The sequence below is a fragment of the Chenopodium album genome, chromosome 13 (genome assembly GCF_948465745.1).
Source record: "Chenopodium album chromosome 13, dcCheAlbu1.1, whole genome shotgun sequence".
Lineage (NCBI taxonomy): Eukaryota > Viridiplantae > Streptophyta > Magnoliopsida > Caryophyllales > Amaranthaceae > Chenopodium > Chenopodium album.
In genome coordinates this window covers 8682084-8700369 of record NC_137846.1, presented here as the reverse complement: position 1 = coordinate 8700369, position 18286 = coordinate 8682084, and the positions used below count along the sequence as shown (strand labels likewise).

Here is an 18286-nt window from a genome sequence, read left to right as displayed (position 1 = left end):
CAGAATGTATATGACCTAATAATATACATGTAGTTTATTTTTTGTTTTTTTAGTTGACATATTTTTCTTTTCATGGTTGCCAATTCTTAATTTCAAATTTTCAACCATCTGCATATCTCTAATTGTCATTTTGTCAACCATTTGCATATTGAACTTGTATAAATTAAGATAAATTTTAACAAGATTTCTAGTGAAATATTGGGAAATTCTTTTGAATTACATGTTAATAATTTTTTTATTACCTCTTAAAACCACATTGCATATCCTTATCCTAAATTGATATATTAACGAGAAAACTAGACATGTACTGATTTGGTAGCCTGGGCTAGCACGAAAGCCGGTTAGGCACAACATGAAAATGATTTGACTCGACACCAACCTGTCACAAGCCTAGCACGACATGAAAAGCACGTCGGTAGGTCATGTGCCGTGCTTGGACATCATTCACAAAATGTGGCAAAAACTCGACACGAAGAGAACAAGTCACCCTAATGTTGACCGGTTTATTTTTGACTAATTTAGCAATAATATAAAATTTATGTAGGAGGCATGTTGGTACGACACGACACAACACAATACATGTACAGAATCGTGCATGGACTCCGGGTTAAAAGATCAGCACCAAAATGACTATTTCCTGATCAGTCTAAGCACGATTCTTATGCGGATACTGATTTATAAATCGCTAATACAGAGGATGGAAAAGAGTCAAAGACCCTCCACCCTCTAACACTAAGGCCCAACATAACTAACCAAGACACCGATATCTCCCTTAACCTCTTCTTCTTCAAAAGTCTACTACCAATAATAATCATTCAATATTCACACTTCTACAGCTTAGAAAGTTAGGGGTTTATGGAGGGTTTTACAGCTTTAACTCACCTCTAACAACAACACTTCTTCCTCCATTAATGGCGCCTTCTTCTTTCTCTCTCCTCCTCCGCCACCACCACCATTATCACCGCCGTCATTTTCTCTCTCCTCTCATCCGACACTTCTCTTACTCCCCACCATCTCACTCCAACACTAGTACCACTTCCTCGGACCCACCAAAACCCTCCTCTCTTACTTCCCGGTTAAGCTTCATCTTCGACAAAATCGACGAAATCGAGAAGGAGCGCGGTGAGAAAGATGATGCTCTTCAACGAATTCGAGCTTGGCGGGAATCCAAGAAGAAGCTCAAGCAATCTGATGATGATGGTGGTGGTGTGAATAATGTCGGAAATGAGAAATTAGGGTTAGGGTTTAGTGATTCCGGTGCTAATGGGGGTGAAGAAATGAGGGGTTTTGATGTTGCGGAGAGTGGAGGGGTGGAGGAGGTGAAGAAGGTGGGATTGATGAAGAAAGAGATTGAATTGGCGCACCCGTGGCCGGAATGGGTTGCGTTGATGGAGAGATTGGTGCAGCAGAATTACTTTGATCATAGGAGGAAAGATGAGGATCAAATGATTGAGTGTTTGGGTTCGGTTGATGTTTCTGGGTTTGCTGAAGAAGAGGGGTTTGATTTTACTAGGGATTGGAGGACTGTTCATGCTGCAATTGTTAATTTCGGAAAAGATCGGTTCGATATTTTGAGGTAGTTGTTCATTGCTCTACTTGTTCTTGATCATCTTATTAACCTCCCTTGCCCACCCAATAACTTATAGAGAGGAAATGTTTTAATCTAATTGCTTGTTTGATTTTTCCTATGATTATTTTGGTTATAATAGAAAATTAGAGATGAAGAGAGTGATTTAGAAAAGAAAGTTGCATTTTGGTCCTTTGTTTTGCTGAGTAGGAACTTAGAGGATTAGTCTTTGTAGTTAGTTGATTGCTAGAAATGGTTTTGATGCTATCAATGGATTATTTAAGAATGGAGAATGGAAACTTGAACAAAATCGAATTGTTTAATTATAGTGGGAAACTAGGAATTTGGAGTGGAAGGAATAGCACAATGTGGTGGAGGGGTGAAATGGTTTTGCTGTTGTGAATTGACTGTCTAAAGAGGGTTTACCTTGGTGGACATGTAGAATAGTTTCATCGATAATGATAACAATGTGGATTTATATGACCTCACTGAGAAATTGTAAGGGAGGATTGAACTTTAGTTTGTTCAGACTGCAGAGGATTGAGCGTTAATGAGTTTCATTTGTTTTAGAGAGTTGGTTGATTACTTGATTAGATTAGGCATCAGTTTTCACATAGTTAATGTACTAGTTATTTTTGGTGAGTATAAGGTGACAATGTGACAACATTGTATTCCCTTGGAACTTTACATTTTTGGGAGGTGAATAAAGTTTTATTGCTCCATGCTGGCGTCAGTTTTATTTTTAGAACTCAGACCCTATTTCTTTCATGTCAGACTGATATTCCTTCTCACTTTCTCAGTATTAGTCTTCTTGTGTAGATTTTGGTCACAGATTTTCTTGTATTGTTCTTTTGGTCATTTTTTAAAATCATCCATTACTATCTTGCAATGGGTCTTAGCTGGCAGTTTGTTTTATATAGTAATATTATGGACTTCTCCCTTGAGTCATTTTATTCTTTTTAAACTGGGAATTAATTTCAGGTCATTGTCGAGACAGGATATTCAATCATTTGTCGGGTTTGGATGTCCCAGTGCAGACAAAAAGGTGGTTTTTTCTGCAAAACTGTTGAGGAAACATGCTCATCTTGATGAAGGAGATGTAAGTGTTGCTTCACTTGTAGCTAAGTCATAGCCTCTCCATACTTCAATGAATTGACTGCTTTGGGAGGTTTGCAGTTACCTCTCTGATTCTCATATAAACCTTTGGGAGGTTTACAGTTGAAGTTTGTATCCAGGGTTGATGTCTTTTTCTTTCATTCAACTTGTGATTGCCTGATTGGATACAGGTTTTAAGTTATATTGCTTGATACTTAAAACTGTGTAAATGTTAGTATTTTAACCTCCCCAAACCCTACTGTTGCAAGTTCTAACAGGGCTCTTAATGTATTTCTTTGATCCCTTGACAATATTGATTTTGTTTGTCTTATAAGCTGAGAGGCTTGCAAAATGCCATTTTTTGGAGTTTACTATGTGCTTTCACCATCAAACTCAAGCTTGATGAGAAGAAGAATATATATATTTCACTAATTTTTGTACTTTTTGTCTCTATAGTGTGTTTATATCAATGGTTTTTGTGTGCATTCAGGTTTGCAGTTCCTGCAATTTGAGAACCAAATGTGAAAGGGCGTATTTGGTTACAAATAAGGAAGATGAGGCAAGGACGATTGATGTGATGCGTGTCTTATTAACTTATGGCTTTGATCCTATAAATGGATCAGTTGAAAACAAATCTTTGTTGAAGCACAAATCTGTGAAAGCAGTAGTCCGTAAATTGCTTCATGAGGTTGTCAGGTTAAGTGCAGTGCCAATAGATCCCAATCTCCCTCCTCCAGTGATCAAGAAGCGTCCACCGAAGGTGAAGCAGCCACCACCTCCACCCAAGAGACGAGTGGGACGTGATGACATTGAGATGAAAAAGGGGGACTGGTTATGTCCAAAGTATGTCTCTCTTCACATATAGATTGAATTCTTTATTGCTTGATTATGTTCTGTGTGTTAAAGGGGTTTTGTTTACTCGATTGTATGTTTGTATCAGTTTATATATCATTATCTATCCTTGTGTCTTGGACTTGTGAAGATTACTGTCACTTTGATGATTCTACATCCTAGATCCTACCATGATTTATTTCTAGGAATGTGGTCTTCAAAAAGTAGACCCTTGCTCTTATATCAATTTCCCTTTGATATTTGGGAATTGCTCTATATACTCCCTTTCCGGTTTGGGTGTTTCAAAAAGTTCGACTCGCCTTCACTTTATTTTATTTTGGCAAGCCACTATTACTACCTTACCCCTTCTTACTCCACACTATATACTCCCTCTGTTTTTGTTTTTAAATGCATCACTTGAGATTTTACACTATTCATGCATCAGTTCTCAGTACACCTTTTCCCCACTAGCCCACTGTGTTACTTTATCCACTTTTTTCTTAAACCCACCCACCATCTATTTATCTCTCTTAGTTTGTCCACCTTTTTATTACACCCACTCATTATTCCTGACTTTCCTAGAAAAAAGTGTATGATGAATGCGTTGAATTTTCTTGAATGGAGGTGTAGGTCAGTAGGTGTATATAAGTTGTTCTTACAACAAGAGGAGTAGAATTTCTTAGATAATGATTTGTTTGTTGGTTGGTTTGGTCAAAGTGTGAGAAAAAAGGTATGGCTCAAAAATGATGAGGCTTGGGGTAAAAAATGGGTATAGGACTTTTCTGAGGTAAATGATGAATAATTTGGCTATTTGTCTGCTATGTTTTTGGCTGCATGACGCAGTAATTTACAGATAGTTTTTAGAATTGCTTGAATTTCCAATCTTGTAAAGGGGATTCTGAGATTTTGTTGAGATAGACTTAGCATCCTCCACAGTGTATATTGTTTTTTACCATTTTCTTTTCTTTCTTTCTTCTTTTTTTTTTTTTTTTTTTTTTTTTTTTTTTTGATCTGTTAATTGTGGTAGTTGCTGACTGCAGGTGCAATTTCATGAATTTTGCAAAGAATAATGTTTGCCTGCAATGTGATGCGAAGCGTCCCAAGAGGCAGCTGCTGCCAGGAGAATGGGAATGCCCCCAGTGAGTTCCTTCCCTATATTGGCTTTTTGGGTCCTATATTTGATGACTTCTAGTAATAGTGACATGGATTTATTGCTATTGATTTTAATTCTTTTTCTCCTCCTTTACTCCCATGAAGTAATCTGCCTCAAGCTAATGAGACAAGTAATTACTTTATCATGTTCTGAATCCATCCTCCAGGTTGTCCTCAGCTTAGTCTTCTCCTCCCCTCCAATGTTAGAGGCCCTGTAGTTCTTTAGAGATTTATAAAATAAAATCAAATTTATTGTGTTAGAGACCCAGGCCAAGAATTCTCTATAATACCCCCCCCCCCCTTTCCCCTCAAAAAGAAGAAAAAAAAAAAAAAAACACTCAATGTTATTGAAAATTAGACAAAGAATAATGGAATATCCTGTAATTAGATGTCTACAAACTCTACATCAATTCTTGGTTAACAACTCTCAATTTTACTTGTTAAGGGACACCAACTACAGCATCTACAATCTGTATATTTGTTGATTGAAAATTTGTGATCCGATTCTCAGAAGAGTAGTCAATCTTCTGCTCGGCAATTGTACCTTTGTCTTCTTATTCCTTGATCCCTTTGAATGTATGTTAATTAGTTCTCTGACACTGTTGTGTAAACTACAACTATCTGTTGGCAGATGCAACTTTCTGAACTACAGAAGAAATATGACTTGTTTCAACTGCGAACATAAGCGGCCACCTGATGAATACATGGAGAATCAGATGCAAAGCAGGCCGCAGAGACCAGTTACAAGAATGGAAAGAGCTCCGGATAGGGAACAACTTTCCAATGCCTGGAACTTTGACTTTGATGATGATGAATCAGATGGGGCAGATGTTGCAGCTTTTGAGTATGCAGATGCTCGTGCAATGAATGAAGATCATCATCTGGATAATCCACCGGAAAATGGTAACTTCAATAGGCCTCAGGACAACCAATATGGGTTCAGCAGAACCCCAAGGTTTCAGGAGAAAGAGCCTCCAATGCCTGTGCAAGCAAAACATAGTACTGGCTTTGATGATTTTGACGATGAGGACGATGACATTGATAGCTATGAAGTAGATAATCAAAACAGAAATCAGAACCGGGAAGCTTCACCTCTTCGCTTTTCTGATGTGGAAAATGAAGGCTATTCCGATGCTGAAGAAGATGACATTCCAGGATTTAGCAGACCAAGATCTAGTTCCTATTCCAAGTCATCCAAGTCTTTCAATCAACAAGGATCTGTATCTGATTCAGGGGATGATATAGATTTTGATTCAGATAAGGACCTTCCAGTTCACCCTAAGTGGAAATCAAGTCACGTTGCTGATTCTGGTCGTAGAAATAAAGCTTCGCATAACTCATCAAAAAGAATGAGTTTTGACTCTGATGAAGATGATGATAAGCTTGCTTTTGGGAGCGATGATGATATTGAAGAAAGATTCCCATCTAGACAGCGTAGGGAGAGCCATTATGACTCTGATGAGAGCGGCCTCGAACACGGTGAGAATTATAACCAAACCAGAAACCGTAGTGGGTTTAATGGAAGTTTTGAAAAGGGCAATGACTTTGATCATGACTATGGTAGATCTTCTCGAGGCTCTCGTGGTAGTCACAGGGACTCATTTGAAAATGTACGTGGGAATTCGAGTATGAGGGGAGGATTCCGTGGTAGACAAAGGGATTCGTTTGAGAGTTCAAGTATGAGGGGAGGCTCTCGTAGACAGAGGGATTCAGTTGATGATGAATGTGGAGGTTCGAGTATGAGGGGAGGCTCTCGTGGTAGACAGAGAGATTCGTTTGACAGTGAACATGGGGGTTCAAGTATGAGGGGAGGCTCTCGTGGTAGACAGAGGGATTCGTTTGACAGTGGACGTGGGGGTTCGAGTATGAGGGGAAGCTCTCGTGGTGGACGGAGGGGTTCGTTTGACAGTGAACGTGGGGGTTCGAGTATGAGGGGAGGCCCTGGTGGTAGTCGGAGGGATTCATTTGATAATGAACGTGGGGGTTCAAGAATGAGGGGAGGCTATCGTGATAGTCAGAGGGGCTCATTTGACAATGGACGTGGAAGCGGGAGACAGAGGTCTAAAACATCTGCAGGACATGGAAGACAGAGGTCTAATGAGTCAGATAACGATTGGTCAGATCATGATAGACCCTCCAGGCCGCGGAGAAATGCTAGATGATAACCCTGAGTGTACATGGATCATCTCTGTTGTTGGTTCTCTCAGTATCTTGAATTTGATACTAGAATCCATGGTTTTTTGATATATCAGGTTGATAATCTTCAGTTCTGACAGAAAATTCAATGCTTTCATATATTCATTGTGTCTGAATATGAGCTAGTTATATCATAGAGTTGTGAAAATTATAAGCGTGGCTGGAACTGCTCTCTGTTCGACAAAAAGGAAGAAAAACAGAAGTGAGGGATTCCTCATCTATTGCAGCATTCTTGTGGGCGCATGTGAGCTAATGTGATAGCATAGCTTAGGATAAAAATTAAGGAGTGCACGGTGCATAGGATCCTTGTGTTCATATGTCACACTTTGGGTTGATAAATTACTCTGCGGTTTCAAGCTCCAACATACACCTGATAATCTGTGTATCTGTTGCATTTTTTGTGCTGCCTGCAGAGTGTAAATGAATGATGGATGGACCTTGGGCTACAGTCACTACACCCAAAAAAAAAAAGTACTCAGCTTCATTAGTTATGTTTGATATTCTTCATTGTTACAAGTTTTGCGAAACATTTTCCTATGTTATAGAGCATTGTTAGAATGACAAGCCAAGCAGATTATGTGAGAAACATTAAAGTTTTAGTACTTCATTGGTCAAACCAAGTACATTATGTTACAATGACCATCCAAGCTGATTACGTGAGAATCAAAATTGGTCAAACTTATTAAAGTCATGATAATTTTGAAACTGACGACACTTTGTAAAAACCAATTTTATGGTGTCCTATTTTTTTATGTTTTTGGGCTTTGCGTATAATTTAGGAAATTTTGACATTTGCTATCAGGGAAAACACATGTCTTCACATATGCTACCGATTTAAAGTTTTTTTTACTTTGGAAGTGAGGGTGGCTGGAAGGAGGGGAAAAGGGAAGGGGGTGGGCTTGCCGGCGGCAGCCGCTAGAGCGGGGAGGGGCAGCATTGATGGGGGATAGGAAGGTGGCTGGAAGGTGCCTCAACGGTGGTTGGGCCTCACTAACGGAAATGGTAACGGTATAAGGCATTGGGTAGTAGCAAAGTTAAAAAAAAAAAAAAAAAAAACTTTAAACCGGTAGCAAATGTGAAGATAGGTGTTTTTCCTGGTAGCAAATGTCAAAATTTCCTATAATTTACTTCATTGGACTATCATATTTTCATGACAAAATTTCAATCTCTTATTCTATTCAAAATTTCAATTCTTCTTCATTTACCATATGCATTGAAAAAATCAAAATACAAGATATTCAAAATCAAAGATCGACCTCCTCTTTACCCTACGTACAAGTTAGTTGAAACCATGCATATATAAATACAAATAACCTATGCATGTATTAAATAAATTTCTCATGCTTTTTGTTACATAATCTCATACATATACGAAATACATAACAAGCCTACATTATATTACATTACATTATTACAAACCAAGCTTCAAAAGATGAGTCTTACTTATAATAAGATCATTAAATCGTTGATGATCTTGATTTTGTTTCTGAGCTTTATCTTTCTTATGGAGTCTGTAAACGGTAGGTTGCTAAACCACAACGTTGACAGTAACGTTGTGGAAAACAAATGGAAACAAGAGGAGGCTACTCTTGTGATATCGGATGTCAAGCCTAAAAATCGACCTTCAAGGCCATCATCTTCGAGTAGTAGAAGTTATATCCCTATACCTGGAAGTCATTGAGCGTCCCTACTTCTAAATTAAGCTTATGAGCTACTATTGCAATAACAGAAGATAAGATGAGGAAAAAAAAATGTTAATTTTATAAGTGGTTCTATAAAATAACTATTTTAATCTTGTATTCATTTATTTGTTTGCTATAAATGCATATATGATATAGATTGTACTGTAACTATTGTTAGTTTACTATATATAACATTCATGTATAGCTAGCTTGATTATTAATCGTTGCACTTGTTTACTTTAAAAATTATTGTAATAATAAATAAGTATTTGAGGAATTGTAATTGTCTTATACATTATTATTATTATATTAAGTGCTTTAAAAATGACGATTTCTTTATTTTTTCCTTCGTATTATCATCTAAAAGAAAACAAGCGAGCATAGTCAACAAACTTACGTGTGTCAATAATGGATACCAACTTCATATTTGTCATATCTAAGGGGTATGTATACCTTTCAACCTTTAGGTTGGGGATTCAATTCTCACTAGAGACACTTTGAGGGTGGGGATCCTTTATCCTTACCCTCACTCTCCTAAAGTGTCTAATCTGTAAATACCTTTTTTGTATAGCATTTTCCTTTTTTTTTTTTTAATTTTTTTAATAATTTAATTCATATAAGCCGAAGACGGAACTATTCAATTGAGCTAGATTACCAATGGAATGATGCATTAATTACTTTTCAAAATATAATAACTAGCACAAATTATATTTCAAGATAACTAAATTACACTAGCACAAAATAATTATTTATTTATTTATTTATTATTATTATTATTATTTTTTTTTCTGGGATAGGGATATGCGTATATGCTTAGCTCTTAACATTATATACTACCTTCGTTACATATTATTTGCAACGATTAGACATTTTTCCTCTCTACTTTATGTCAAATCGTTGTAAATAATGTGTAACGGAGATAGTACTTATATCTAAAATCAATATTAAGTAACGATTATACATTAAGAACTCCACGTGAACTTGTTCCAAAGGAAATCAAACATTTGTATTTATGAATTTTAAAAATCAAATGGAAATAAAAGATCAAGATCACATGCATCGATCTTGAATTATTTATATAGTATTACACTAGGCTAAATCCCGTGCCATGTACGGTAATTTTTAATACTTAATACTTATCATTAGTTTAACATTATTATTTAATTATAAAAAATTATACCTAATTGCAAAATAGGATGAAAGTTCTTTAGTTACAAAATTTTTTTTTAAAAATTTATCACACTAACAGAGAGAATAATATATGCATGACTAATAAAAATAACTATGAATTTCATTACAAAGTTATAGATGGCTAACTATTATTGCATAATATTGTTTAAAAAAAAATAATATCTTTGTTTGAATGTGTACAAATGGAATATACTTATCAAATAGGAAATGTAATATTATTGTATTTTGTATTAAAAACTTCTCTAAAAAGCTTTGACCAAAAAGATAAAAATAAAAAACAATTAAAAAAAAATACTTTTGGAGGGAAATTTTTTAACCAGGAGATGACATATGTCATTTCTGATTTCGCCTTTAGTATAAAGTTATGGATACGTAACATAATAATAAAAGGAAATAAAGTGTAACAATATCATCTAAATACGTAATCCAATCAATTAAATCGAGAACAACTGTTTAATTAATTCCAAGTCTTGAATACCATCGTTGACGCGTCACAGCAACAGCAGTACTCAACTTGAGGAACATACATCATAGCGGGAGCGGGTTGTAGGACGTACAGTTGTGAAGCCAAAACAGCAGTAGGCGACGGTTCAAATTGGTAGACACTACTTGAATAATATTGACTTTGACTTTGACTTTGACTTTGACTTTGGTTGACTTTATTATTCGAATTTGAAGGTGGTAAGTCGAGTACAGGAATCCAATCGTAATCAGGGTACGCATACGTACTTCGACTTTCTTGGTTAGGACGGTAACAATTCGTGTCGGCCGGGGTCGATTTAGGAGAGGAAGACTCCATTGATGGTGTAGAGGTAGACATTGTTGTTGTTACGAAGGTAGGTTGATGGGTCAATATTAGAAGAGTTTAAGGAGAGAAATTAAGGAGTGAATGAAAATTAAATTGTGGACAAAAATAATGAAAGTGAGGGGGTTTTTATAAGGTTTTTTAGTCGGTGTAATTTCCTTTCATTTAAGGATTGAATAAGTTTTTGGTATTTATTGTAGCTCAAGTTCAATTCTTTCCTAAATTTTGGCATTATTGCTTCTGGATTATTCTGATATTAGTGGTAATTATTGTTATGGATTATGTAATTTGTTGGGACAAAATATTTTCCAAAAATATTATTATCTTCATTTTATCATTACAGTAACTAATTAAAATTATACAACTATCAGTACTTATTTTTTTAAAAAAAAATAATAATAAAAGGTAATAATTAAAAATCTATGGACACAAATCACAAAATAGGTTTTTTTTTCCTCCATGATAAAGATTTTTTTATTTTTTTTATTTATTAATTTATTAATTTTTTATTTTTTTATTATTTTTTATTATTTTTTATGTGAAGCAATGAATAAGAATATTTTAGTGTTTCTAAATTAATCTCTAAAGCTAAATATCTTGACCGATGTCTAAAAAAAAAAAAGATAAATATCTTGATTGATTTCGAAAAAAAAAAAAAAAAAAAAAACTAAATATCTTAATGATCTCCTAAAAAAAAGCTAAATATCTTATCTCAATTGATTGATATTTTATAAGGACAAAAAATCTAGTTTTGTACATGAAACAAAAATATTATTATACGATGAAATACTGGAGTCTAAGGGATTTACAAGTATTTTAAACGCATGTATGCAATATTAGAGTTAGAGTTTGAATAGAATACATGCAAACTCTTAAAAATTTATCTTATTGTATTACTTAATAATATCAATCTGTAGAGTCCTAAGTTAATAAAATCACTGCTTAACACACTATATAAAGCCCTTTATACCTCAGCTTCAAAATCACACAAATTAACCTTCAAATCCTTTGAATAAACAAAACAAAAACCAAAACACAAAAAAAGAAAAAGCCCTACAACAACATGAAGACAATCATATTAATTGGTTTACTAGCTCTTTTCATAGGAGGAACCTTTGCCCAAGAAGTGCAACCGGAGGCGTTTCTACACCCGCGCCTACACCCTCACCCACACCCACACCCACACCCGCTCCCTCACCCTAACCTTAAGCCACCTCACCCCCGCCGCATGTTCCCCGGATGGATGGGGGCATTGCCACCGTTGGCCGATTTGCCACCGTTGCCTCCATTGCCTGCTGGCATTGATTGCAAGAATGAAGTCGGAAATTATCTTATTAATCATCCTCAAGGCTCATTGAGTGATGAATGTTGTTCGTTACTCGAAAACGACCCAAGTCCCTTAATCAAGAGTATCTATAACCAAGCGTGTTCCGGTGGTGCTGCATCTCCTCCTAGCGCATAAGAAGTTATTAATACGTAATTAGCATGCAATAGTTTTATTATTATGTTTTTATATTACGCGATAATAGTCATTAGGAACTTTAGATTAAAATAAATGTGGTAATCACATATTTAAATCAGGGCCGTAGCATAGCCAGGGCAGGTGGGGAGACCGCCCTGGGCCCCCGAACCAAAAGCCCAACTTCTGTTTAAGAAAAGGCCCCAAAATAATTAGTATAAAAAAAATAAAAAAAAAGAAAAAAAAAAGAAAAACTAAGGAAGAAGCGTGAGTTTCAGAAATTCAATCTCCATATTTTTCGCTGTTCAACCTTCTTCCTCCCTAATTTTTCTCCCAAAATATTCACTTTCCTAAGTGAATTTGATTTACCCAAAAAAAAAAAACTGCCATAAATTTAATTTTATCCCCTTTTTTTTGGTAAATTTATTTTTCAATATGTATCTCAATCCAATTTTCGGTCAGATTAATCCCTTCTTCTACATAATTATGATAAACGGTAATTTTATCCTTCAATTTTCAAAGGAAATTTATCTATTTATATATAATTCTCTTTGTAAACTCTACTTTATTCATCTAAATCTTTTCTTTCTATTAAGTTTTCATCTGTACAATTGGGGGAAAAATATTAAGTCATTGATTGGTGTTGTCTACTTGTCTGGTTGAATTGGTTGTTTAACTCAATTAATTGTGCTAATTGGCTAATTGCTTCGACTCGTTTGACGAGAGCTACGGCCTACGAGTTCATCATTCAATGCTACGGAGTACCGGAGTAGTTTGCTAAGGTAATTTCTTATCTAACTTTTTAATTTTGTACTTTTTCATTCTTAAATCATAATGTAATTATGTAATTTTATTTTTATTTGGTTAATTTTACTAATTTTTTTTGTTTCAATTGTTTTGTATTTTTCAGATTTGATTACTTGAAATGACATTTGTTTGGAGTGCAAATTGAGCGTACTAAGTCTTTTGTTCAATTGCTTCAATAATCAAGTGTTTTTGTTCTATTCTATACTTATTAATTTATTATTGGTTTTGTTTGAAAGAATGTTGCCTAGAAAATATTTATCTGGTAATGATAAGAGGAAAAAAAAAACGGACAGAAGAGTTAAGAGAATCTCTTAAGGGTTCCATTGACAAATTTTTTACTAAAGTAGTACAAGTAGAAGAGTCTTCTAATGAATTGGGTGAAGATGAAAATCATGAACAATTCAATGAGAATATAAATAATGAAAATATTGATAATGAGGCAAATGAGCCTAATGAGGATGTTGATGCAGATGATCTTTTTTCTGAATTGAAAGTGTTACAAATGACTTTGCCAAATAATTTGATGTCAGCATCTGAAATCCTTGAGTTTGTCAAAGCTGCAGATTGTTATCCAAATGTTTCTATTGCCTATCGAATCCTTTTAACTATGCCGGTGACAGTTGCTTCTGCTGAAAGAAGTTTTTCAAAGTTAAAGTTACTAAAAACCTACTTGAGATCTTCAATGTCACAAGAAAGGTTGAAGGTTTAGCTACTTTATGTATTGAAAAAAATATGTTAGAACATATCAATGTAGAAACTATTATTAGTGACTTTGCTTCTAGAAAGGCTCGTAGAAATATTTTCATATGAACGCTTAGGCTTTGATTTCAATGTTTTATCTATAGGAAATTTGATGTTATTAAAGATTATTATACGTAATAAAATATGTATTTTTTTGCCCACCCAAATTTTATTTTATTTTAAAATTCTATATGTGAATTAGGTCCCCAATTTTTGTCTTCGCCCCGGGCCACCAAAATTTCTGAAACGGCCCTGATTTAAATAAATACTGATAGTTCTCCTCAGGGAAATAAACAGTTTGTTTTTGTAGTTATGATATCATTAATTAAGTTTATGTACTATGAAAGTTTATTTTAGTTAGACTTATTATTATTTATGGGTTGTCTTTGCAATTTATATATATTTATTTAATTTTGGCCATTTAATTTAGGAAAAATGTTATACATTGCCCTTAGGCTACATATAAACATTAAATACACACTAGAAAATCGCATAAAGTTGAGAAATTATAAAAATATAAACACTAATTACACTAATTTACGCGTGTTTTTGTCATGAATTCCTAATTTTATACAATTTTTAAGATTATATTTAATGCTTATAGCCCTTATGGGTACATATAGCATTACCCTTAATTTATTTGTATTCTACGCAAAAATTTGTTGTTAATATACAATATATGCTTGTGTCAGGTTATATAATACGGAATAATTATAATATTATTATTACAAGTATAACATATTAGCCAATACTCAAACCAACAGCTTAAGTCAATCAGTTAAAAAAAAAAATCGATCAACTCAACCCAAAAAGTTTTACAATGCAATTCTTTGCACGAAAAAATAAAATAAAATAATTTAAGTTAGGGGGCGTTTGGTTCACATAACTAAGGTATAAGGTATGGGTTTAGAATGATTTAAAATCATACCTTATGTTTGTTTTATGATTTTAAGAGTTTCAAACCCATACCTCAAACCCCCAAGGTATGGGGTTTAGAAACCTTGGGAGGGAGGTGGGTTTGACTCATTCCCTTACTTTTAGGTATCAAATAAAAGAAAAAAATTGCATTCCATAAGCATACCAAACATATAGTATTAAGAATCAAGTTCCAAACCCATACCACTATGGTTTCATTCCTGATTCCAACCCCATACCAGTTTGCGAACCAAACACCCCCTTATTATTAAACATAAGGTACGATGAATTTAGGGCCGAATCCATACTCGGATCCAAGGTATGATGAATTTATGGCCGAAATCTACTGCAAACAGATCAGTGTCACAAGACTCACAACTTTTTCTTTTACTGTTTTTTAATAAGGTACTAATTTAAGCCACCATTGATTTAATTTGATCTAACAATTTGACCATGAAACCGTATTACATTGCCCATAGTCCATGGATTGTTAAAACGAAGATATCAATTGGCTTAACATTTCTTTAAAACATCAAAATTAAAATCCGAGTTCATTCATTCTTTAATGCATACATATACACTTCGTATAACACTGTTTCTTTATAACAATATTAAAATAATAATAATAATAAATTAAAAAAAATAAAAAATATATTAAGGTTAAACGGGAGCATACTACTAGACCTGGCAAATGGGTCATTCGGGTCGGGTCATTTCGGGTCGGGTCAAGTTCGGGTCAAAAGGTTATCGGGTCATGTTCGGGTCGGGTCGGGTCATTCGGGTTTCGGGTTGCTTTCGGGTCGACTGATAATCGGGTCGGGTCGGGTATCGGGTCAACACTTCGGGTCGGGTCAGTTTGGGTCGGGTCAATTTTCGGGTCAGGTCAGTTCGGGTCGAGTCAATTTTCGGGTCCAATTTTCAGGTCAACTTCGGGTCGGGTCAACTTTGAGTCGGGTCAATGCATTGGGTTAAATTCAACTCAATATATATATTTATTTATTTTTTGACGAAAAACTCACTACATTTATTAAAGCTACTTTTTTCATGGAATATAGTAATTGTTTGACTTTTATTGACCCTTTTTTTTTTTTTGTGTTTAGATTGAGAATCAATTTCAGAATCTCCTGAAACTAAGAAGGATGCTCTAACTAATTGAGTTATACGACTTATACCTCATAATTAGGTTTTTCTTGTTCAAGTTTTTTCAAACGAAGCTCATAATAAGGTTTTTCTTATTCAAGGTAATTTGATCTCAAATTCAAACTTGATAGGATTAGATTAAACTTTTTCTGGGCTACTTAATAGCTCAGTCTCCGACTCTCTGGTTTAAATTACTTCATAGGATGTCTCATCACTATTAGCATATAATGAATTATGAATTATTGTAGTTATGCAACTATGCTTGTATCTATCTACCAGTCTACTATCCAATTAAAGAACTCAAGATCCTACATGACTATATTTTTCATTACATATAAAACACAAAATACGGTCAAAGAGAAGTGTGTAAATAAAGTCAAAACGTGTCAACTAAAAAAAACGGAGGTATTATTAATTAAGTGAAATATTCTCATATTCAGATGTAAGATTACGGACTTAAAAGTGAAAATTCAAGAGGGAAACAAAATAAAACTTTTAACTTGGTTAAAATTGTGGGAAATTCTTCCCCCTAAATGGCTAAAACTCCAAAAGTATTTCATTATGAGGATAAGAGGTAAATTATGAGCGGGAATACTCCCTCCAAATTTCCATAAGTAAAAGGTAAAGTGACTAAATTCTAAAATAAAGAAAAACAAAAATAAAAGTAAAAAAATAGGAAGATAAAAAAAATCCTTTAGCTTAAATAGATTTGGGTCAATTAATTTAATTTAATTTAATTGCGGTTTTTTTCTATTTTGTTTTGCTAAGGTCAAGTCTTTAACTTAAATAGATTCTGGTCATTTAAGGTATAAGATAATTTTGGTTTAGGTCACTCTGGGTTTTGAGTCTATTTGGGTCAATTAATTCAAGTTAAAGGTCAAGTCAACTTCGGGTCTCGGGTCGCTTCGGGTCTCGGGTCAACTTCGGGTCAGGTCGTTTCGGGTCTCGGGTCAACTTCGGGTCGGATCATCTCGGGTCGGGTCGTTTCGAGTTAGGTCATTTCGGGTTTCGGGTCAAGGTCGGGTCAGTTCCACTTTGGGTCGGGTTGATTCGGGTTTTGGGTCAATTTCGAGTCACTGATTTCGGGTCGATTTCGGGTTATGGGTCGGGTCATCGGGTCTGGGTCGGGTCATCGGGTCTGGGTCAGGATTGCCGGGTCTACATACTACTAATTGATCACCATGATAATGGTGTTAGGGCACTTTTTATTTCTGATTAAACTGATCCACTGCATAAATTATAATATGTTAGATGTATTGATCATTTTAAGGAGTTTATTTGGGTAGATTAATATTTTTAAAATTTTGATGAGCATTTTCAATCCAACTTCCCGATTACCTTGTTTATAATAGGACAGTTTTCAAATGGCTACAATAAAATTGCGGCCATTGTAACTGAGTAAATCACAACCCTTCAATTAATAAAATTCATCATATTCATCCATTTGTTGACTTTAAAATACAATTTATCAACACAAAAAAAAAATAAATAAAAAAATAAATAAATACTAGAGGATTTGGTCGAAGGATATGGAATTTATAATTTATCTTACTAGATGTTTTCATTTTTTTTTCAATGTGAATTGACTGATTTCTGGAAAACTAGAGACAAATTTCAAAACTTTTTATCATCTTCTTCGTTTTTTCCTCCCTTTTTCTGGTTTTCTTTGATGAAGGATGATTTATTTTTTGATAAATTTGATGAAAGAATTATGGACCTTGCAATATATAATGCGGTAGACAGGTTTATTGTTAATAAACTATAATTTAATGGAGATGGGACAATCATTTGAACTTAGAAATTGCAAGATCGAATATGCATCAATGGCAAAGTTCAGAATTTTTGTTTTAGTAACTGTTTTTTTTTTTTTTAAATCATAATCAAGAAAACTGTTTTTTATTATTATTTTTCATTTCTTATTAAAAATTAAAGTCAATTGGATGAATGGACAAGATTAAACATTAAAAAATATAGGGCCAAGATTAAAACTAACTACAATAGCTACAATTTTATTGTAGCCATTGAATAGTCTTCTTTATTAAATATTCAATAATCATTTTTTTATTTGTCAAAAATTGTACTCCATATAAATGCATAATTCCCAAAAAAGATTCTAGCTTTCCTATTTTTTTTCTATTTTATAATTAAGATTATTTTAGAATTTTTTTTTTTTTTTGAAAGGAATTATTTTAGAATTTCTATCTATACTTTATATACTAAAGTAATCCCCGTAATTATCTCCTAAGTACATGTGTCATCACCATATAAAAAAAAAAACCGCCAAAATATTTTTTTTTTAATTGATATATTTTTGTTACTATGTCTAAAGGAGAAGTTTTTGCCTTATATTTAGGGAGTGATATCCAACAATAATAATTAAAATAAAATTAAAAAATATAGTGGTATTGCATAAAATGTTATGTAAAATTATAAAATACTATTTAGGATATCATCAAAATGGTTTTTTTTTTTTTTTTTTTTTTTTTTTTTTTGGCTATCAACCAGAACAACATAAATAGTGAGTACTTTTTTTTATTAAGAAAAGAGTAGCTTTTATATTAAGAATACTAAAATCTTAATAATTCTTTCATCTCACATTAATTGCAATGTAATTTAGACATTGAGATTAATCTTATGATATATCACACTATTTATTGTACTTTTTTTTTTTTTTTTTTTTTTTTTTTTTTTTTTTGTACATCTAA

The 18286-nt window shown here is 33.8% G+C and overlaps 1 protein-coding gene across 1 annotated transcript; it reads left to right on the top strand.

The window, feature by feature from the left end:
* Nucleotides 1–833: 833 nt before the first annotated feature.
* On the top strand, nucleotides 834–7496 carry LOC145574521 (uncharacterized). The gene is made up of 5 exons (XM_081632332.1): nucleotides 834–1576; nucleotides 2549–2666; nucleotides 3153–3505; nucleotides 4534–4632; nucleotides 5277–7496. Exons 1-5 carry the CDS (start codon nucleotides 912–914, stop codon nucleotides 6805–6807), a joined length of 2766 nt encoding a protein of 921 aa, XP_081488458.1. The 5' UTR covers nucleotides 834–911; the 3' UTR covers nucleotides 6808–7496.
* The last annotated feature ends 10790 nt before the right edge of the window (nucleotides 7497–18286 follow it).

What these genes read in the sequence shown, in the direction of transcription:
- LOC145574521 (XM_081632332.1), top strand. Translation starts at nt 912, where the DNA reads ATGGCGCCTTCTTCTTTCTCTCTCCTCCTCCGCCACCACCACCATTAT. An exon ending in CTCATCTTGATGAAGGAGAT is followed by an intron (nt 2,667 to 3,152) that starts GTAAGTGTTGCT and finishes GTGTGCATTCAG; the next exon opens with GTTTGCAGTTCCTGCAATTT. An exon ending in GGAGAATGGGAATGCCCCCA is followed by an intron (nt 4,633 to 5,276) that starts GTGAGTTCCTTC and finishes ATCTGTTGGCAG; the next exon opens with ATGCAACTTTCTGAACTACA.